Consider the following 19,971-nt stretch of genomic DNA (forward strand, 5'->3'; position numbering starts at 1 on the left):
TCTTGTAATTTCTTAGTTATCATCATATCGCCTGTTATGTTTGAGTATTGCTAACCCGGTGAAGTCTAAAACTAGATGCTTTGTACAATTACGAGTTTTTTTTGGATGAATTAATTCGAAGGGGTTTTCCATCACTTGAGTATTTCAGGTTAAAGCTTTAGTTTTCAGAAATAAATCTTTCAGTGAGGTTCTGATTCTTGCTGGGCTTTATTTTCTTTTATGAATGGATATGTTTATAGATTTTTGGCCTATTATGTTTGGCGGAACATGAATAAAAGCTTCTGTAAATTTCTTGATTGTGTTTGTATATAGCTAATAATGAATGATATTTAAAGCTTCTTTTTTCTCTTCAAGTGTTGTATATTTTTGTCTTTAATTAATTAATTTTCCTTTTGATTTGAAAAGGTAGTTGCCTTATTACTCCAAAAAAATATTGAGAAATACTAAAGTTCCACTGATACAGAAACCAGATGAGTTTGTCATGTGATTTTACTTGCAAAATTTCCTCAGACAACTTTCTTTCCTTCATTACAAATCAAACGCTTTAACTCATTTTTTCTACTATTTTCTTAGACATCAAAGGTAGCTAAAGTAAAAAAAACATTGTTTTATGAAATAAGAGACTCGTTTTATTGATACCAGTTCATGAATTTGAATTACATTAACAAAGGTCAATTCATTCAAATTTCACAACCCATGTATTTTGAATAGAAGCATAATATGAAATCACAAGAAAGTGTTAAAAGTTTTTTTTTTCCTCCTATCGACTTTTCCTTTTTTACTTCATTCAATGGAATATATCTATAGAAATATATATTGATTGTTATATTTTCTAGGAGAATTCATACAAACAGGTAGTTAGTTAACAACTGCCAAAAAAACTATTTTTAGACAATTCAAACATAAAATTGTTCCTACAATGTCATTAGAAAAACATGTATAAAAGATGTACTAATGGTAGAATATTTTTCAAGCCGATTGCTTCTAGTTCTGCAGCTAGTAAGTTTAAATTGGTAAAAAAAATAAAAATACACACTCATGTATTCTCTTATACCCCATTTGTCAAGTGAGCAATGCAAGATTTTGCTAGAGACAGCGCGCTTTCGTAAGCATATTAGCTCGTTGATCTTCGGACCTTACAAAGGGAAACTGAATCACTCCTTCAAGCTTTTGTTTAATCAAGCATCTGTCTATCTTAATGTGCTTCGTTCGGTCATGCTGAATAGAGGATTATGAGATATTTCAATGGCGGCCTTGTGGTCCAAAAATAAATTCGCAAAACCAATCTCTGAGACCGGTCTTCTGAGCCATATAAGTCCACAAAGTCCCTCAGCCATTCCTGGAAACTCAGCTTCAGCACTTATTGACAGTGCTACTATTTTCTGTGTCTTACTTCTCCATGTCACTAAGTTACCCCCAACAAAGGTAAAGCATCCCGCTGTGGATTTTCTATCAGATAAATTGCATTGTATATCCTTCAATATCTAAATGTCCATTCTTAGAGAACAATGGGAGAGTCTAGTTAGGAATGGTGGGCGTGGAACGTGGAAATTCATCGAACTCCGAAGTGCAGAAACTTAAAACAATCAATCACATATCAATCAAATATCTCACAATTGGTTCTTGGAGCAAACGTAAAAAGACTTAAATTTCCAGCACTTATCGAGGCAAGTTAATTCATTTTTCTTCTGTTGATATTCGACTATCTCTCTGTCGCTTTATATTTTTGCAATTATTTTTCTTTTGTATGTCCTTTTTCTTGCAAGTCTTTTCTTTTCTAACCCTCTTAAATTCCCTCTCATAATGAAGGTATTTACTAACTTTCTAGTCAATCCATTTCTTCTCTGGTTTGGTATTTTTGTTCATGGATGCGATGTATTTTGTCCGGAATAGTATAATGACGAGGATGCTGCTTATTTAATGATCAACGCTTAGGGGAATGATGGAATGAACATATGGTCTACATGAAAGAAATACTATGATTTGTTTTTGTGTTATGTTAGACAAAAAAAGTTATTTTATTTTTGCATGGAAGCACATACGAGTAAAGCGAGCCAGAAAAAGAATATCAGAGTTGCGTGGTATAGCATTGTGGCCATTGGTATGTGCATTGTTGCTGCCATATTCCAATTGTGGTATCTGAGGCGCTACTTCCAGAGGAAGAAAAACTTATTTAGAGACAACATAATTATTAATTAGTCATTTTCCTCCTTGTAGAGTGTACTCTCAATCACTTGACAATTTTGAAGAACATCTTTTTGGTCTACGAGATTTACTTGTGCATCTCAAATGGTAAAAAAAAATGTAGATTTAAAAATAATTTATCGAGAACAAAGAATTGGTATTTTCACTAGCAAAACATGTTTGATGGTTTCGGTAACATAGTATATTTGAAATAAGATTTGATGTTTAAATAATTTGGTTTTGTTGATCCAGTACGCACACAATTTAATTTATAACCATAAGCTCCTAAGTGCAACCAAACTTGAACTATTTATGAACTAAATACAGCGGCTATCTTTTTTTTTTTTTTTTTGTTGTTGAAGAAGTTCGACTCCAAGGCAAAGCGACAATCCCTACTACGACAGATGCTTTGTTTATGAGATTTTCAAATTTAGAAAACAATTTAAACTAGCTTCAGTAAAACTGAATGAATACAACTCAAACAAAATGAATAAATCATGTGCAAAAATCCAACAACAGTGCCGGGTTCTTCAACTTTTTTTTTATTTGCTATTTTTTCGTTCTATTTATGGTTCGACATGATCAAAGTGTTCACATTTTAAAACCAAATATATGATGTACTTACTAAGATATCAATTTAACATTTCAGGTGTCACATCAGCATTTTCGGTGTTACGTCAATAATCTATATCTATATCCAATACTATTATTATATCTACATAAATATACAGATTGAATTGTGATTTTACTCTATTGTTCTCGTTAATTGTCCTCATTAAATTGTACCCAGGCGACACTTTCTCGTGGACCAATTACACTTTGTCTCCTCTGTATCTCTACTTTTCTCTTCGTTTGTGGGCACATGAAGCACAATCTTTTGTTGCCTCGACGGATTATCAAACAACATGGCACAATATTATACATGACCACATAATAATATCAGGAAACAAAAAAAAATTGAAATTCACTCATACAAAAATCAATATGTTTCGTTGTGATTATGAAATTAATAATCATTATATAACGAAATACACACACTATTAAAATGGGTCGGTTACCTTCATGATTTGTGAGTTATTCTTGTCTTCCAGAGAAAAAGCCTGCATCATTTTGGTCAATGGTTTGAAGGTTGTTCTTGTAATATATGTATGTATAGGAAGAGTAATTTGCATTAATTTATATGTGGAAGAATTAAATAGCCATAATGAAGGGGAGATGATATAGGATTTCTTGGAGATTTTATTACTTGTATGGAATGTCAGCATTGAGATTTTGAGACTGAAAAACTTTTGTTTGGCTTAATAATTAATCTTTTTTTGTTTTTGCAATTCAATAGTATGCATATCAATGTCGAGTGTATATATAAATTAGAAATTTGCTGTCTTGGAGGAGTTATACAGGCACCAGCATGATTTTGGATATTTATACTAGAAGATATGCACGTGTGTTGCACGTGTAGAATATACAAGGATTATATGAAGAGAACAATTTTCATCATATTCTCACTGTCTTTATTTTTCAACAATTAATCCAATCTACGATATCTCGATAAAGTTCAGATTTTATTTTCGCCGAGTTCTTGAAAAATAATATAATTTAGTTGTTTTAAGATTGATATACATATAATTATATTTTTTTAATATTTTGTCTCAATATAATAATTTTTATTAATGTGATCCATAAATCGGAATCATATTCTTACTATCACGTTGACACCTATTTTAAACTCACAACCTTAAAATTGTAAAAATAATATAGTCAGACTATGATTATTCAAAGTAATAAGACAAAAAACAAATATATCAATTAAATTTTTTTACAACAACCATAATTTTTAAATTTCTCGTGGCATATTTTGAAATTATAAAATTCTATACGTAAATCACATTCTCGAAATATTAGTACACATATTCATCGATGAAAATTTGACATGACATAAAGCATGAAGATAATTGTAATCACGATTTCGATAGCCATAGCACTGCTTTGGAGAACATAAGTACGATCATTTAAAATTATCTTATATTACAATTTTTTCTCTCATAAACGTTGAACCACTGTTAAAAAATTAATAATTGAATCTTCATTTAATTATCTTACATATAAATTAATTTATATATGAAGCACAAAAAAGAGAAAAAAAATTAAAATTTTGATTTAGCAAAAAAATTTCTATGTGAAAAATATTTTTGGTGCAACATAGTTATTTTTTGTTTTCGTTATAAAAACCAGATATGGCATAGTTCAAAATGCATCAGCAAGTCACTGACTTTGATATATAGGTGTTAACCTTTAATGTGACTAGAAAAAACCATAAATCCAAACGGAAAAAGTTGAAAACAAATTGACCAAAATGATACGAAAATCATTGTTTTATTCGCATATAAATATTTAAAAAGAAGTTTATATTGTTCGGGGTAGGGATATATTTGTCAAAACTAAACCAAAAAAATAAAATTTAATTAGATAATAAATAATTTCATTTTATTTTTGTAATATTATATATTTTATATGAAAATAATTAGCCTTTACATTTCTTTTTTGTTTTTGAGAATTATTAGCCTTTATATTTCTAAGTTTTACTATAACTAATATATATATATATATCGCAAAACGATATAAAAACATAATTCCACCATCAGAGTAATAAAAAATTATTATTTCTCAACATATGCTCATTTCTTTAACTTTGAAAAAAATTAAACAGACATATATAAGTTTACTTTTCCCTCAAGTTTAGTATTCATACTCACGTATTTTACCATCAAATTAATATTTCTTACTTTTCTTTTGCAAAACGGGGTACAATGATTCATGGATTGATTTTCTCAAATGTCAAAGAATATTTCGGCAAGTTACTGGAAACCAAGTATACGATATACAACCCTCTTATCAAATGCATAGACTCCAGATATTCAAATGTCAACCTCAAATTTGAGATGAATTTACGGAAGAGTACCATGGTTGCAGAGCTACGTCGGATGCTAAAGATGTCACACCTAACATTTAAATTCAAGGAATACGACGAACTCGCCAATATCGTGAATGCAAAAGAAATTCTGCGTAAGTTCCCTTATCACAAATAAATAAATTTTCTAGTTGAAAATAGATGTCATATTCATCTGCATAACAACAATGAAATGTGTACAGATGTGATCGATATATTAAATAAAGTCATGCCATTAAGCAATTTCACCGGACCAGATAAAACAGAAAGTCAAAGGAGACAAATTATGCTTCTCAACATGAGGTAAATTTAAATAAAAAAAATGACACATATAAACATGCATATCTTAAAATTTGTAACATATAAATTATTTTGTTTAGAATGGAAACTATTTATGTCACTGTGTGGGACGACTTGGCAATACACGAAGGACAATTGATGAAGCACATTGAGTATGAACATCATATTGTTGCATTTTCCAATCTGACCATGCAAATATTTTTTAGTATGTTATAAAACAAATATTCTTTCTTCATTCCCTAAATGTTTTTTTCAGCAAAAATGACTAATGTGTGGTGTAAATCGAAATAATGAAATAGATTCACAACAGTTACAAACTACGCCGACAACTGCAATGATTCTTAACCCACTATGTGACACCGCCAAAGCAATACAAACATGGTACATATTTATGAATTTCTAACTCTTTGTATTTGCGAGTTATACATTTCATTGCATAAAACTGTACGAAACTTACTTATTTGTTCACAAAAATTATTCTACTATGAAAACTTTCTTTTTAAATATATAAAATAATATTAGAAACTACATAAAAATATGGACATTTTGTTTATTATAATATATGAATGCTTAAAGACTATTATTTATACTAAATTTGTAGGTTGGATGCAGACCAAAAATAAGATAAGTTAAATGAAATTTGGGTTACGAAGGTACTCACAGACGCCAATCAAGTGACATTAGATGATGCAAAAAAAAAAAAAAAACGAGCTATGTTGACGGAGGTACTGCATTTACTATTTATGAATCTTAATGGTTTTAATTACTAAAATGATACAAAACAAAAACCAGATAATTTGCCCACGCTAAATATTAAAATTTTTAATAACAAACATTCAAAGTAAATAAAGATTCGAAATGCTTCTTATTTTTACATAGAACAACTGCTATTTGATATGGAGCAACATAAAGTAAATCGAAAACAAAGCTGCTCCATGGTATGAAACATGTGATCATTGTTTCCAAGCTGCTACAAAAACAAACAACAAAGCAAGTTGTGCCAATTGCATCAACTATCCAATTACTATCATTCCAAGGTAATAAAAAAATATCAATACCAACCCAAGTTTTAGAGCACACTAAAAAAAAATAGACGATCACTACTTTATTTCTTTATGTTACATGTACATAATAACAATCATAATTGAAGATGATACGACAAGAATAACATTATTTGAAAAAGTTGCAGCATCTTTTTTTGGATGTTCTGTTGAAGGTTTCATTCAAATTCATGACTAGGTATAAAATAAAACAAACAAATGATTTTATATCTACATAAATAGAATATTTAGATTTTCAATCTAACAATAAAAATCTGCAATGTAGAATTTACCAAATAACCTATATAAATATTTGCTAAATCAACCAAGCTCCAAGCTCCACACATTCTTGTTCAAGTTGGATAATTCAGTGGTTTGTGACAGAAGCTATTGAGATACATGACAATGATCCAACAACAAATGTCAATATCAAAAAACGGAGATATCAGAAAATTAACAAGCAAAATAAACAAAGCAATGTACCATTAAAGATAGAAAAATCAAATAAATTAAGCATCAACAGAAACATGAAGATCCACGAAGAGGAAGTTGAAATAGAGATTTGAGATGACGAACCAATTGCCGACTACAAAAAAAGAGCTAAGAAGATAAAAACCAATGGGTACAAAAAGATTTCAGGAGGTCTTCAAATCAAACACAAGAAAATGTGATGATTTCATTTGTAAGCAAATAATTAATTATTTATCTATTAAAAGTTATTCTTATTTCAAAAATAATTTCAACATATTTAAATAAGGTTATCATATACAAATTATCTATATTTGTCTACGTGCAACGCACGTGCATTTATCTAGTGATGCGATCCTGGTGAAATGAGTGAGCAGGGTCGGGTGCTCCACCGGATCTGCTATCAAAATGATGAAGGAAATAAGAGCAATGTAGATATCTGAACCAGAAGCTTCTTCCCCGGGCGGAGAGGATTTCCCGCAGTCAAGAAGGTAACCACGTGAATGGGCGCCGGAGGGGTGTCCGGCGTGGCCACTCTGATGCTTAAGTCAGTGAATGATTCAAGCCAAGAACCAATGTAACCAAGTGATGGTTGTGATATTGGTGTGAATGAATGAATGTAAATGGAAAAATAGAACCTGATATTTATAGTAGGAGAAGTAATGATGACCTCGTTCTCCGTGCTACCTACTAATTATAGTAGGACGGCTGAGCACACACTATATTCTGTCATGTCAAATCATATACTAGTCACATCATGTCTGTCTGATTCCGTCAACCACTTGGATCGATGTCAGAGATGAGACAGTCGCCCACATCCTATTCTGCTAGTTATACTCGAGTGCGGTGCTCATATCGAGATGGCCCAGGTAGAAAGTTCCCGGGAGTTTGAACGAGAGCCCGGGCGTCCGGTGGCCCGGGGAGGAGACGTCCCAGGCATTCACCCGCCGGCTCCTGATGAACCCTTCCTGCCGACATGACATAATATAGGGTGTGCTCAGCCGTCCTACTATAATTAGTAGGTAGCACGGAGAACGAGGTCATCATTACTTCTCCTACAAAAAATACTGGGTTCTATCTTTACATTTACATTCATTCATTCACACCAATATCACAACCATCACTTGGTTACATTGGTTCTTGGCTTGAATCATTCACTGACTTAAGCATCGGAGTGGCCACGCCGGACACCTCTCCGGCGCCCATTCACGTGGTTACCTTCTTGAGTGCAGGAAATCCTCTCCGCCCGGGGAAGAAGCTTCTGGTTCAGATAACTACATTGATCTTCTTTCCTTCAACATTTTGATAGCAGATCTGGTGGAGCACCCGATCCTGCTCACTCATTTCACCAGGATCGCATCATCTAGTTAGACATAAATATCCAAATTAGCATACCAAAATCAAAATCGAAAATTTAGTGGACCAAAACAAACAGAGTCAGTCAGTCTCATGTGAGACCGTGTCACGGATCCTAATAAGTGAGACGGGTCAACCCTACCCATATTCACAATAAAAAGTAATAGTCTTAGCATAAAAAATAATATTTTTTCATGGATGAGCCAAATAAGAGATCCGTATCACAAATATGACCCGTGAGACCGTCTCACATAAGTTTTTGCCAAACAAAAAATAGACAAGTTCATGAAAGGAAAAATATATTTTCCTTAAATTGAATATAGCGAATACGGGAAGAGGTGAAAAAAAATATATTGTTCAAGGTTGTTACATTTACATTAAACACCGATTGATAATTAATTAATTTAATATTAATATTATTTATTAATTAATATTAATATCCATAGTCATTTCAATCATTATCCACGCCGATTTCGATCAATCAAACAAATACATATAGAATTTTTCAAGGTGTAATTAATAATAATAATTATTATGAATAATTAATCTAATTAAAACGTTATTAGGGATAATAACTAAATAATTCAACTAATTAACTTTTATCTTACATCAATCAAATTATTAAATTTAAATTACAATATCACTCTTAATAAACAATATTATTAATATTTTTTTAATTATTAAAAATACAAAATAATAATTTATTATATTATCTTAAATTTAATCCATCAAACCAAACAAACTATTATTTATCAATCAAATTTAACATTATATCAACTATAATTTATTTATTTATTTTATGATTAATAGTATTATTTATCTTTAACATTATATTAACTATAATTTATTTATTTATTTTATGATTAATATTATTATTTATCTTTATATGATAATCTTATCCTTTTAACATTAAAAGATATCTAAAAATAAATGTAAGACGTAACCGATCCAAAAATTCAACCATCTTTGAAAGGAGTAATAATAGATTTTATTTCATCTTTTAATGATATTGGATTTGATAAGATTGTTATAAAATCTCAATAAATCCAATAAAAGAAGAAATAAAATCTATTATTTTATAAGATTGTTTGATAAGATTGTTTGATATCCAATATATTACTCCTTTGAATATATATTTTATATATATATATATATATATATATGTGAGAAAGGAAATATCTGACCAAAATTTCAACATATCAAAATTCTAAATTGAAACAAGTTTTTCGACGATGCCGATGAGTTCGCTTGTGAGGACATGGAAGAACTCGGAGGGGTCTTTGGGTCGATCGGCAGCTCTTCAATCTGCTCTCGCGAAAGAGAGGAGAGAATTCAGGGAACAACATCAAAGAAAGATGTTGGATTCCATTCCAAAGGATCTGAACAGGCAATGGGAAGATCCGATGCCCGAAACGGGTGACAGACTTCTTGCTCAGGAACTGAAGGGAGTCGGGTTGTCCGCATATGACATGCCGGAGTGGAGGAAGGATGACTATGGTAAAGCTCCGACTTTTGGGAAAAGATCCAAGCTCTCTCTTCAGGAGCAGAGGCAGAGTTTGCCAATCTACAATTTGAAAAGTGAATTGGTTCAGGCTGTCCATGATAATCAGGTTTTGGTTGTGATTGGCGAGACAGGATCTGGGAAGTCCACGCAGGTACCGCAGTATCTAGCCGACGCGGGGTATACTACCAACGGGAGAATATGTTGTACTCAACCTCGTAGGATGGCTGCAATCTCGGTAGCCAAGCGAGTCGCCGAGGAGTTTGGTTGCCGCATAGGGGAAGAAGTTGGATACGCTATTCGTTTCGAAGATTGCACAGGTCCGGAGACCTTAATCAAATACATGACTGATGGTATGCTTCTGAGGGAGATTCTGAATGATGCAGATTTGTCTCAATACTCAGTGATTATTCTTGATGAAGCTCACGAGAGGACGATTCACACGGATGTCCTTTTTGGATTATTGAAGCAACTTCTGAGACGGAGAACCGACCTTCGCCTGATCGTCACCTCTGCAACTTTGGATGCAGACAAGTTCTCGGGATATTTCTTCGATTGTAACATCTTCACTATCCCTGGAAGAAATTTTCCGGTAGAAATTCTTTACACCAAGCAGCAAGAAAGTGACTACCTGGAGGCATCCTTGATAACAGTGATGCAAATTCACTTGAGTGAACCTGAAGGTGATATACTTCTGTTTTTGACTGGCCAAGAAGAGATTGATCATGCCTGTCAGTGTCTCTATGAAAGGATGAAGAGTTTAGGAAAAAAAGTTCCCGAGCTGATTATTTTGCCAGTATATGGCGTCCTACCTAGCGAAATGCAGTCCAGGATATTTGAACCCACTCCTCCAGGTAAGAGAAAGGTGGTCGTCGCCACCAATATAGCTGAAGCATCTTTGACTGTTGATGGCATAGTTTATGTCATTGATCCTGGCTTTGCAAAGCAAAATGTCTACAATCCTCAACAGGGGCTTGATTCACTGGTGATAACTCCGATATCACAAGCATCCGCGAAGCAAAGAGCAGGGAGAGCGGGACGGACTGGACCAGGAAAGTGCTATCGGCTCTACACACAGAGTGCATTCCACAGTGAGATGTCCCCCGTTTCGATTCCGGAGATCCAGAGGATTAACCTCGGGATGACTACTCTTACAATGAAGGCCATGGGCATTAATGATCTGCTATCCTTTGATTTCATGGACCCCCCATCACCTCAGGCCCTCATTTATGCCTTGAAACAGCTATATAGATTGGGTGCTCTGGAAGAAGAGGGACTGCTTACAAAGTTGGGAAGGAGAATGGCCGAGTTTCCTCTGGATCCTCCTCTTTCCAAGATGCTTCTTGCCAGCGTGGATCTTGGTTGCAGTGATGAAGTTCTGACCATTATTTCGATGATTCAGACGGGGAACATCTTCTACCGTCCTATGGAAAAACAATCCCAGGCAGACCAGAAAAGGGCCAAATTTTTCCAGCCTGAAGGAGATCATCTGACGTTACTCGCGGTGTATGAGGCCTGGAAAGAAAAGAATTTTTCTGGTCCCTGGTGCTTTGAAAATTTTGTTCAGTCTCGATCACTGAGGAGAGCACAGGACGTGAGAAAACAGCTTCTGTCCATCATGGATAAGCTCAAACTGGATGTTGTTAGTGCTGGAAAGAACTTCACAAAGATCCGGAAAGCCATAGCTGCAGGTTTCTTCTTCCATGCTGCTCGGAAAGATCCACAGGAAGGTTACCGGACATTGGTCGACAACCAGCCGGTTTACCTTCATCCGAGCAGCGCTGTTTTTCAAAGGCAGCCCGACTGGGTCATATATCATGAGATGGTGATGACCACAAAGGTGTACATCCACGATGTTACTGCAATAAGTCCAGAGTGGCTGGTGGAACTAGCACCAAAAATGTTCAAGGTGCCAAATTCTATGAAAATGAGCAAGCGGAAGAGACAAGAGCGAATCGAACCACTCTACGACAGACACCATGAACCTAACTCTTGGCGTTTAAGCAAAAGGCGTGCTTAGTTGTTCAAGTATGTTACCTTTTCTTTTTCCTTGTATCAAGCATGGAAGTACTGTTTCATCATTGTAGTTCCAGTGTCAACAATTAAAGGAGGATAGTCAAAGGAAAATTAAAAGCTATCGAGTCAAGATACGGCAGTTGGTTGGTTGAGAGGAGGATGGAATTTAGTCCAAGGCTTTCTGGTGATCAAGAGCGATGAGAGGGGATTCCCTCTTATCTGATCGAGATATATAATATCAAGCTGACTTAAATCAGGGGGACGAAGCATTGAAATATCAACAACTACATCTCCTCACAACGGAGACCAGGGAGTGTTCTTTTGGAAGTCATAAGAAAAGAACAAGTGTGTGTTGTAGGGGTTTTTGGCAGTGACATCTTGCTATAATATTCTTTGTACTCCGTGTCTATCAATTCTAATGAGATCGCCTCCCGTGGACGTAGATCATTTTGATCGAACCACGTAAACCTTGTGTTCTTTACATTTCTGTTTTTAAGTTCATATCGCTGTTGATTCTTGATTCTCTTTTGTGACTGCAAACAAGAAATTCATATTTTGTGGTTCTTGTGGACATCATCTTGATCATTGGGTATCTTGTAATTTCTTAGTTATCATCATATCGCCTGTTATGTTTGAGTATTGCTAACCCGGTGAAGTCTAAAACTAGATGCTTTGTACAATTACGAGTTTTTTTTGGATGAATTAATTCGAAGGGGTTTTCCATCACTTGAGTATTTCAGGTTAAAGCTTTAGTTTTCAGAAATAAATCTTTCAGTGAGGTTCTGATTCTTGCTGGGCTTTATTTTCTTTTATGAATGGATATGTTTATAGATTTTTGGCCTATTATGTTTGGCGGAACATGAATAAAAGCTTCTGTAAATTTCTTGATTGTGTTTGTATATAGCTAATAATGAATGATATTTAAAGCTTCTTTTTTCTCTTCAAGTGTTGTATATTTTTGTCTTTAATTAATTAATTTTCCTTTTGATTTGAAAAGGTAGTTGCCTTATTACTCCAAAAAAATATTGAGAAATACTAAAGTTCCACTGATACAGAAACCAGATGAGTTTGTCATGTGATTTTACTTGCAAAATTTCCTCAGACAACTTTCTTTCCTTCATTACAAATCAAACGCTTTAACTCATTTTTTCTATTATTTTCTTAGACATCAAAGGTAGCTAAAGTAAAAAAAACATTGTTTTATGAAATAAGAGACTCGTTTTATTGATACCAGTTCATGAATTTGAATTACATTAGCAAAGGTCAATTCATTCAAATTTCACAACCCATGTATTTTGAATAGAAGCATAATATGAAATCACAAGAAAGTGTTAAAGTTTTTTTTTTCCTCCTATCGACTTTTCCTTTTTTACTTCATTCAATGGAATATATCTATAGAAATATATATTGATTGTTATATTTTCTAGGAGAATTCATACAAACAGGTAGTTAGTTAACAACTGCCAAAAAAACTATTTTTAGACAATTCAAACATAAAATTGTTCCTACAATGTCATTAGAAAAACATGTATAAAAGATGTACTAATGGTAGAATATTTTTCAAGTCGATTGCTTCTAGTTCTGCAGCTAGTAAGTTTAAATTGGTAAAAAAAATAAAAATACACACTCATGTGTTCTCTTATACCCCATTTGTCAAGTGAGCAATGCAAGATTTTGCTAGAGACAGCGCGCTTTCGTAAGCATATTAGCTCGTTGATCTTCGGACCTTACAAAGGGAAACTGAATCACTCCTTCAAGCTTTTGTTTAATCAAGCATCTGTCTATCTTAATGTGCTTCGTTCGGTCATGCTGAATAGAGGATTATGAGATATTTCAATGGCGGCCTTGTGGTCCAAAAATAAATTCGCGAAACCAATCTCTGAGACCGGTCTTCTGAGCCATATAAGTCCACAAAGTCCCTCAGCCATTCCTGGAAACTCAGCTTCAGCACTTATTGACAGTGCTACTATTTTCTGTGTCTTACTTCTCCATGTCACTAAGTTACCCCCAACAAAGGTAAAGCATCCCGCTGTGGATTTTCTATCAGATAAATTGCATTGTATACCCTTCAATATCTAAATGTCCATTCTTAGAGAACAATGGGAGAGTCTAGTTAGGAATGGTGGGCGTGGAACGTGGAAATTCATCGAACTCCGAAGTGCAGAAACTTAAAACAATCAATCACATATCAATCAAATATCTCACAATTGGTTCTTGGAGCAAACGTAAAAAGACTTAAATTTCCTTATCCAGCCACAAGAATGGCATATTATCGCGTATGGTGCAATACGTCGGCGAATGCAAGCAGAAACGGAAAGACGAAAAAAGTATTCAAACGGAACGATAAAGAAAAACAAGAAAGACCGATATTCATTGTTTTCGAGGAAAAAGTCCACCACTCTGACCTATAGTGAAAAATTTACTCGATCTTCTCCGCTAAGAAAAGGGGGAAAAAAAAGACTTTTCGAAGACAATCAATATTCATTGTTTTCGAGGAAAGTCCATACAAGAAAATTGGATGTTCATCTACCACTCCGACTCACTCGACCTATCGTAAAAAATGTAGTCGTTTTTCTCCGCATCTTCACCTTTGTATCCAAGTCCTCCTCCATTTGTATGGGCCCGCACAGGAGGGGGAGAGTACAATTGATGATCAGACATACCAAAACGATCCCTGAAGGCTTGCATGTTTTCGTAATTCACCTCTATTTTCATCTCTGTCGATGAATCTTTTGGCCTTCTTTCGTCCTTTTCTACATGATTCTTTTCGTTTCTTTGTTTTTTCTTGTTGTCATATTTCTCTGCAGCAGGTTCGAGCTTTCGGATTTTTTCTGCCATCTCTCTTTTTGCGCCTTTTTTAAATCTTGTAATTTTTTTTGAAAGTTTTAATGGGTTATATAAGAAAATTGCATTGACCGTTGAAAGTAACTGCCGTATTACTCAATAATAATAATAATAATAATAATAAATAACGACTCTTCTAAATTCGAAGATTCAAGTTTAAATCTTTTCCAAGCATATGAAAAAACTGCTTTGGGTTTTTTCAGATAAGTAATCCCGAGTGGGAGAGGTAACCTTGGTGGAGTGGAGTGGTAGCTTAAAATGAATCTCAAACAGGAACTAGTTGGAAGAAAAATTGAAGGAGATAGTCAGCTCGAATTATATACTTCTCTAAATAATGTTGGATTGTTTTTAGGAACAAGTAAACCATCTATTCCTGCTTTGAAGCAGCAAATCAGGGAAGGTATTTGCCAAGTGCCTGGAAAGTCAGATCTGCAATCCCTAAATTTCGTTTCAAACCGAGAAATGCTAGTTTCACATGATAGAAATAATAGTACTATTAGTGATGTTAGCAGTCTAGCATGTGTTAAACATCTAATTGGGATCTGAACATGACTATGGATGTGTGGGAGGGTTCTGTTGCTGATCAATCATATGTGCGCAAGGCTGCTGGTATTGATGGATTTACCAAGTCCAATGTTGGGCATGGTGTGAAAGCTTCTTTGAACACAACACTTGTAGTTGGTGTCAATTTGAAGAGGGGTATTCATGTTTTGGATGAACATAGCTCTAACTCTTCTAATACATCTGTACAGCATAGCCAGCTGTACAAACCTGAAGATATCCTTAATCTTAGGATTTCTATGCCTTGTAGAGAGTTGTATTTGTGTGGTGAGCATTCTTCGTTATCAAATAATATGGGCTCTGAAAGTGTTGATTCGAGGCTTAACATCGGAGGGTCGCAGCCGCCAGATATGAATTTGACGCTTACTAATGTTGGAAAATTAGTAATAGCCAGCAGTAATATGGTTTTATCAAAACTTGCTTCTGTGAAGAAATAATGTTTTGAAAACCACGGCACTGGGTCTGTTATTCCCCAGAAATCAGTGAAATCTGAACTGGTACAGGAGGGTAATAAGGAAAGCTTCAAGTCTAAAGGTTCTATGCTATCACAATCTGTTGCAAATAATGGAATGGTTAAGCAGCATCATGATATCTCAGTTTCTTCTTCCGCTTCATCAATTCCTTGGACACCTCAGAATCCATGCCCTTCAAATCTTTTAGCTTGTTTAGAGTTACCCATAGTTGGAGGTTTGCTAAATCAGTCTGAACACTGTTTACCGTCTGAAGAAGTACTTAGCCACAGGTATATAACGGATGAACAGAGTGACAGCCTGGTTTCTAAATCTGCGAGTCAGAATGACAAACGATTAAAGTTGTGCAAGATAGAGGAGTCGAGTGTTCTTGATGATGGCAGCTACCGGCTGGCTTCGGTTATTGAGAATTCTAATGAGTTGTGCGGAAACAATGAGCTAGCTGAAGATAGCGAGGAAAAGATGAATGTATCAACTAAAATGCGAGTTGATGAATGTATGACTAAAATGTCAGACCAAAAAAGTTATTTTATTTTTGCATGGAAGCAAATACGAGTAAAGCGAGCCAGAAAAAGAATATCAGAGTTGTGTAGTATAGCATTATGGCCATTGGTATGTGCATTGTTGCTGCCATATTCCAATTGTGGTATCTGAGGCGCTACTTCCAGAGGAAGAAAAACTTATTTAGAGACAACATAATTATTAATTAGTCATTTTCCTCCTTGTAGAGTGTACTCTCAATCACTTGACAATTTTGAAGAACATCTTTTTGGTCTACGAGATTTACTTGTGCATCTCAAATGGTAAAAAAAAATGTAGATTTAAAAATAATTTATCGAGAACAAAGAATTGGTATTTTCACTAGCAAAACATGTTTGATGGTTTCGGTAACATAGTATATTTGAAATAAGATTTGATGTTTAAATAATTTGGTTTTGTTGTTCCAGTACGCACACAATTTAATTTATAACCATAAGCTCCTAAGTGCAACCAAACTTGAACTATTTATGAACTAAATACAGCGGCTATCTTTTTTTTTTTTTTTTTTTTTTTTTAAGAAGAAGTTCGACTCCAAGGCAAAGCGACAATCCCTACTACGACAGATGCGTGTCTATGAGATTTTCAAATTTAGAAAACAATTTAAACTAGCTTCAGTAAAACTGAATGAATACAACTCAAACAAAATGAATAAATCATGTGCAAAAATCCAACAACAGTGCCGGGTTCTTCAACTTTTTTTTTATTTGCTATTTTTTCGTTCTATTTATGGTTCGACATGATCAAAGTGTTCACATTTTAAAACCAAATATATGATGTACTTACTAAGATATCAATTTAACATTTCAGGTGTCACATCAGCATTTTCGGTGTTACGTCAATAATCTATATCTATATCCAATGCTATTATTATATCTACATAAATATACAGATTGAATTTTGATTTTACTCTATTATCCTCGTTAATTGTCCTCATTAAATTGTACCCAGGCGACACTTTCTCGTGGACCAATTACACTTTGTCTCCTCTGTATCTCTACTTTTCTCTTCGTTTGTGGGCACATGAAGCACAATCTTTTGTTGCCTCGACGGATTATCAAACAACATGGCACAATATTATACATGACCACATAATAATATCAGGAAACAAAAAAAAAATTGAAATTCACTCATACAAAAATCAATATGTTTCGTTGTGATTATGAAATTAATAATCATTATATAACGAAATACACACACTATTAAAATGGGTCGGTTACCTTCATGATTTGTGAGTTATTCTTGTCTTCCAGAGAAAAAGCCTGCATCATTTTGGTCAATGGTTTGAAGGTTGTTCTTGTAATATATGTATGTATAGGAAGAGTAATTTGCATTAATTTATATGTGGAAGAATTAAATAGCCATAATGAAGGGGAGATGATATAGGATTTCTTGGAGATTTTATTACTTGTATGGAATGTCAGCATTGAGATTTTGAGACTGAAAAACTTTTGTTTGGCTTAATAATTAATCTTTTTTTGTTTTTGCAATTCAATAGTATGCATATCAATGTCGAGTGTATATATAAATTAGAAATTTGTTGTCTTGGAGGAGTTATACAGGCACCAGCATGATTTTGGATATTTATACTAGAAGATATGCACGTGTGTTGCACGTGTAGAATATACAAGGATTATATGAAGAGAACAATTTTCACCATATTCTCAATGTCTTTATTTTTCAACAATTAATCCAATCTACGATATCTCGATAAAGTTCAGATTTTATTTTCGCCGAGTTCTTGAAAAATAATATAATTTAGTTGTTTTAAGATTGATATACATATAATTATATATTTTTTTAATATTTTGTCTAAATATAATAATTTTTATTAATGTGATCCATAAATCGGAACCATATTCTTAATATCACGCTGACACCTATTTTAAACTCACAACCTTAAAATTGTAAAAATAATATAGTCAGACTATGATTATTCAAAGTAATACGACAAAAAACAAATATATCAATTAATTTTTTTTACAACAACCATAATTTTTAAATTTCTCGTGGCATATTTTGAAATTATAAAATTCTATATGTAAATCACATTCTCGAAAAATTAGCTACACATATTTATCGATGAAAATTTGACATGACATAAAGCATGAAGATAATTGTAATCACGATTTCGATAGCCATAGCACTGATTTGGAGAACATAAGTACGATCATTTAAAATTATCTTATATTACAATTTTTTCTCTCATAAGCGTTGAACCACTGTTAAAAAATTAATAATTGAATCTTCATTTAATTATCTTACATATAAATTAATTTATATATGAAGCACAAAAAAGAGAAAAAAAAATTAAAATTTTGATTTAGCAAAAAAATTTCTATGTGAAAAATATTTTTGGTGCAACATAGTTATTTTTTGTTTTCGTTATAAAAACCAAATATGACATAGTTCAAAATACATCAGCAACTCACTGACTTTGATATATAGGTGTCAACCTTTAATGTGACTAGAAAAAACAAAAAATGCAAACTGAAAAAGTTAAAAACAAATTGAACCAAAATGATATAAAAATCATTATTTTATTCGCATATAAATATTAAAAATAAAGTTTATATTGATCAGATAGGGATATATTTGTCAAAACTAAACCCAAAAAAAAAAATTTAATTAGATAATAAATAATTTCATTTTATTTTGTAATATTATATATTTTATATGAAAATAATTTGTCTTTATATTTTTTTTTTGTTTTTGAGAATTATTAGCCTTTGTATTTCTAAGTTTTACTATAACTAATATATATATATGTATATATATATCGTAAAACGATATAAAAACATAATTCCACCATCAGAGTAATAAAAAATTATTATTTCTCAACATATGCTCATTTCTTTAACTTTGAAAAAAATTAAATATACATATATAAGTTTACTTTCACCTTAAGTTTAGTATTCATCCTCACGTATTTTACCATCAAATTAATATTTCTTACTTTTCTTTTGCAAAACAGGGTACAATGATTCATTGATTGATTTTCTCAAATGTCAATGAATATTTCCGCAAGTTACTGTAAACCAAGTATACGATATACAACCTTCTTATCAAATGCAGAGACTCCAGATATTCAAATGTCAACCTCAAATTTGAGATGAATTTACGGAAGAGTACCATAGTTGCAGAGCTACGTCGGATGCTAAAGATGCCATATCTAACATTTAAATTCAAGGAATACGACGAACTCACCAATATCGTGAATGCAAAAAAAATTCTGCGTAAGTTCCCTTATCACAAATAAATAAATTTTTCAGTTGAAAATAGATGTCATATTCATCTGCATAACAACAATGAAATGTGTACAGATGTGATCGGTATAATAAATAAAGTCATGCCATTAAGCAATTTCACCGGACCAGATAAAACAGAAAGTCAAAGGAGACAAATTATGCTTCTCAACATGAGGTAAATTTAAATTAAAAAAAATGCCACATATAAACATGCTTATCTTAAAATTTGTAACATATAAATTATTTTGTTTAGAATGGAAACTATTTCTGTCACTATGTGAGACGGCTTGGCAATACACGAAGGACAATTGTTGAAGCACATTGAGTCTGAACATCATATTGTTGCATTTTCCAATCTGACCATGCAAATATTTTTTAGTATGTTATAAAACAAATATTCTTTCTTCATTCCCTAAATGTTTTTTTCAGCAAAAATGACTAATGTGTGGTGTAAATCGAAACAATGAAACAGATTCACAACAGTTACAAACTACGCCGA

The 19,971-nt window shown here is 33.1% G+C and overlaps 1 protein-coding gene across 1 annotated transcript; it reads left to right on the forward strand.

The window, feature by feature from the left end:
• The first annotated feature begins 9,498 nt into the window (after nucleotides 1-9,498).
• LOC142525645 (putative pre-mRNA-splicing factor ATP-dependent RNA helicase DEAH5) lies at nucleotides 9,499-12,404 on the forward strand. The gene has a single exon (XM_075629987.1). The coding sequence runs from the start codon at nucleotides 9,528-9,530 to the stop codon at nucleotides 11,814-11,816; it is 2,289 nt and encodes a 762-aa protein (XP_075486102.1). The 5' UTR covers nucleotides 9,499-9,527; the 3' UTR covers nucleotides 11,817-12,404.
• Nucleotides 12,405-19,971: the final 7,567 nt, after the last annotated feature.

This window comes from Primulina tabacum, chromosome 14 (genome assembly GCF_025594145.1).
Source record: "Primulina tabacum isolate GXHZ01 chromosome 14, ASM2559414v2, whole genome shotgun sequence".
In the NCBI taxonomy this organism is placed as follows: domain Eukaryota; kingdom Viridiplantae; phylum Streptophyta; class Magnoliopsida; order Lamiales; family Gesneriaceae; genus Primulina; species Primulina tabacum.

Excerpts from the sequence above, each read along its gene's own strand:
- LOC142525645 (XM_075629987.1), top strand. The coding sequence starts at position 9,528 with ATGCCGATGAGTTCGCTTGTGAGGACATGGAAGAACTCGGAGGGGTCT.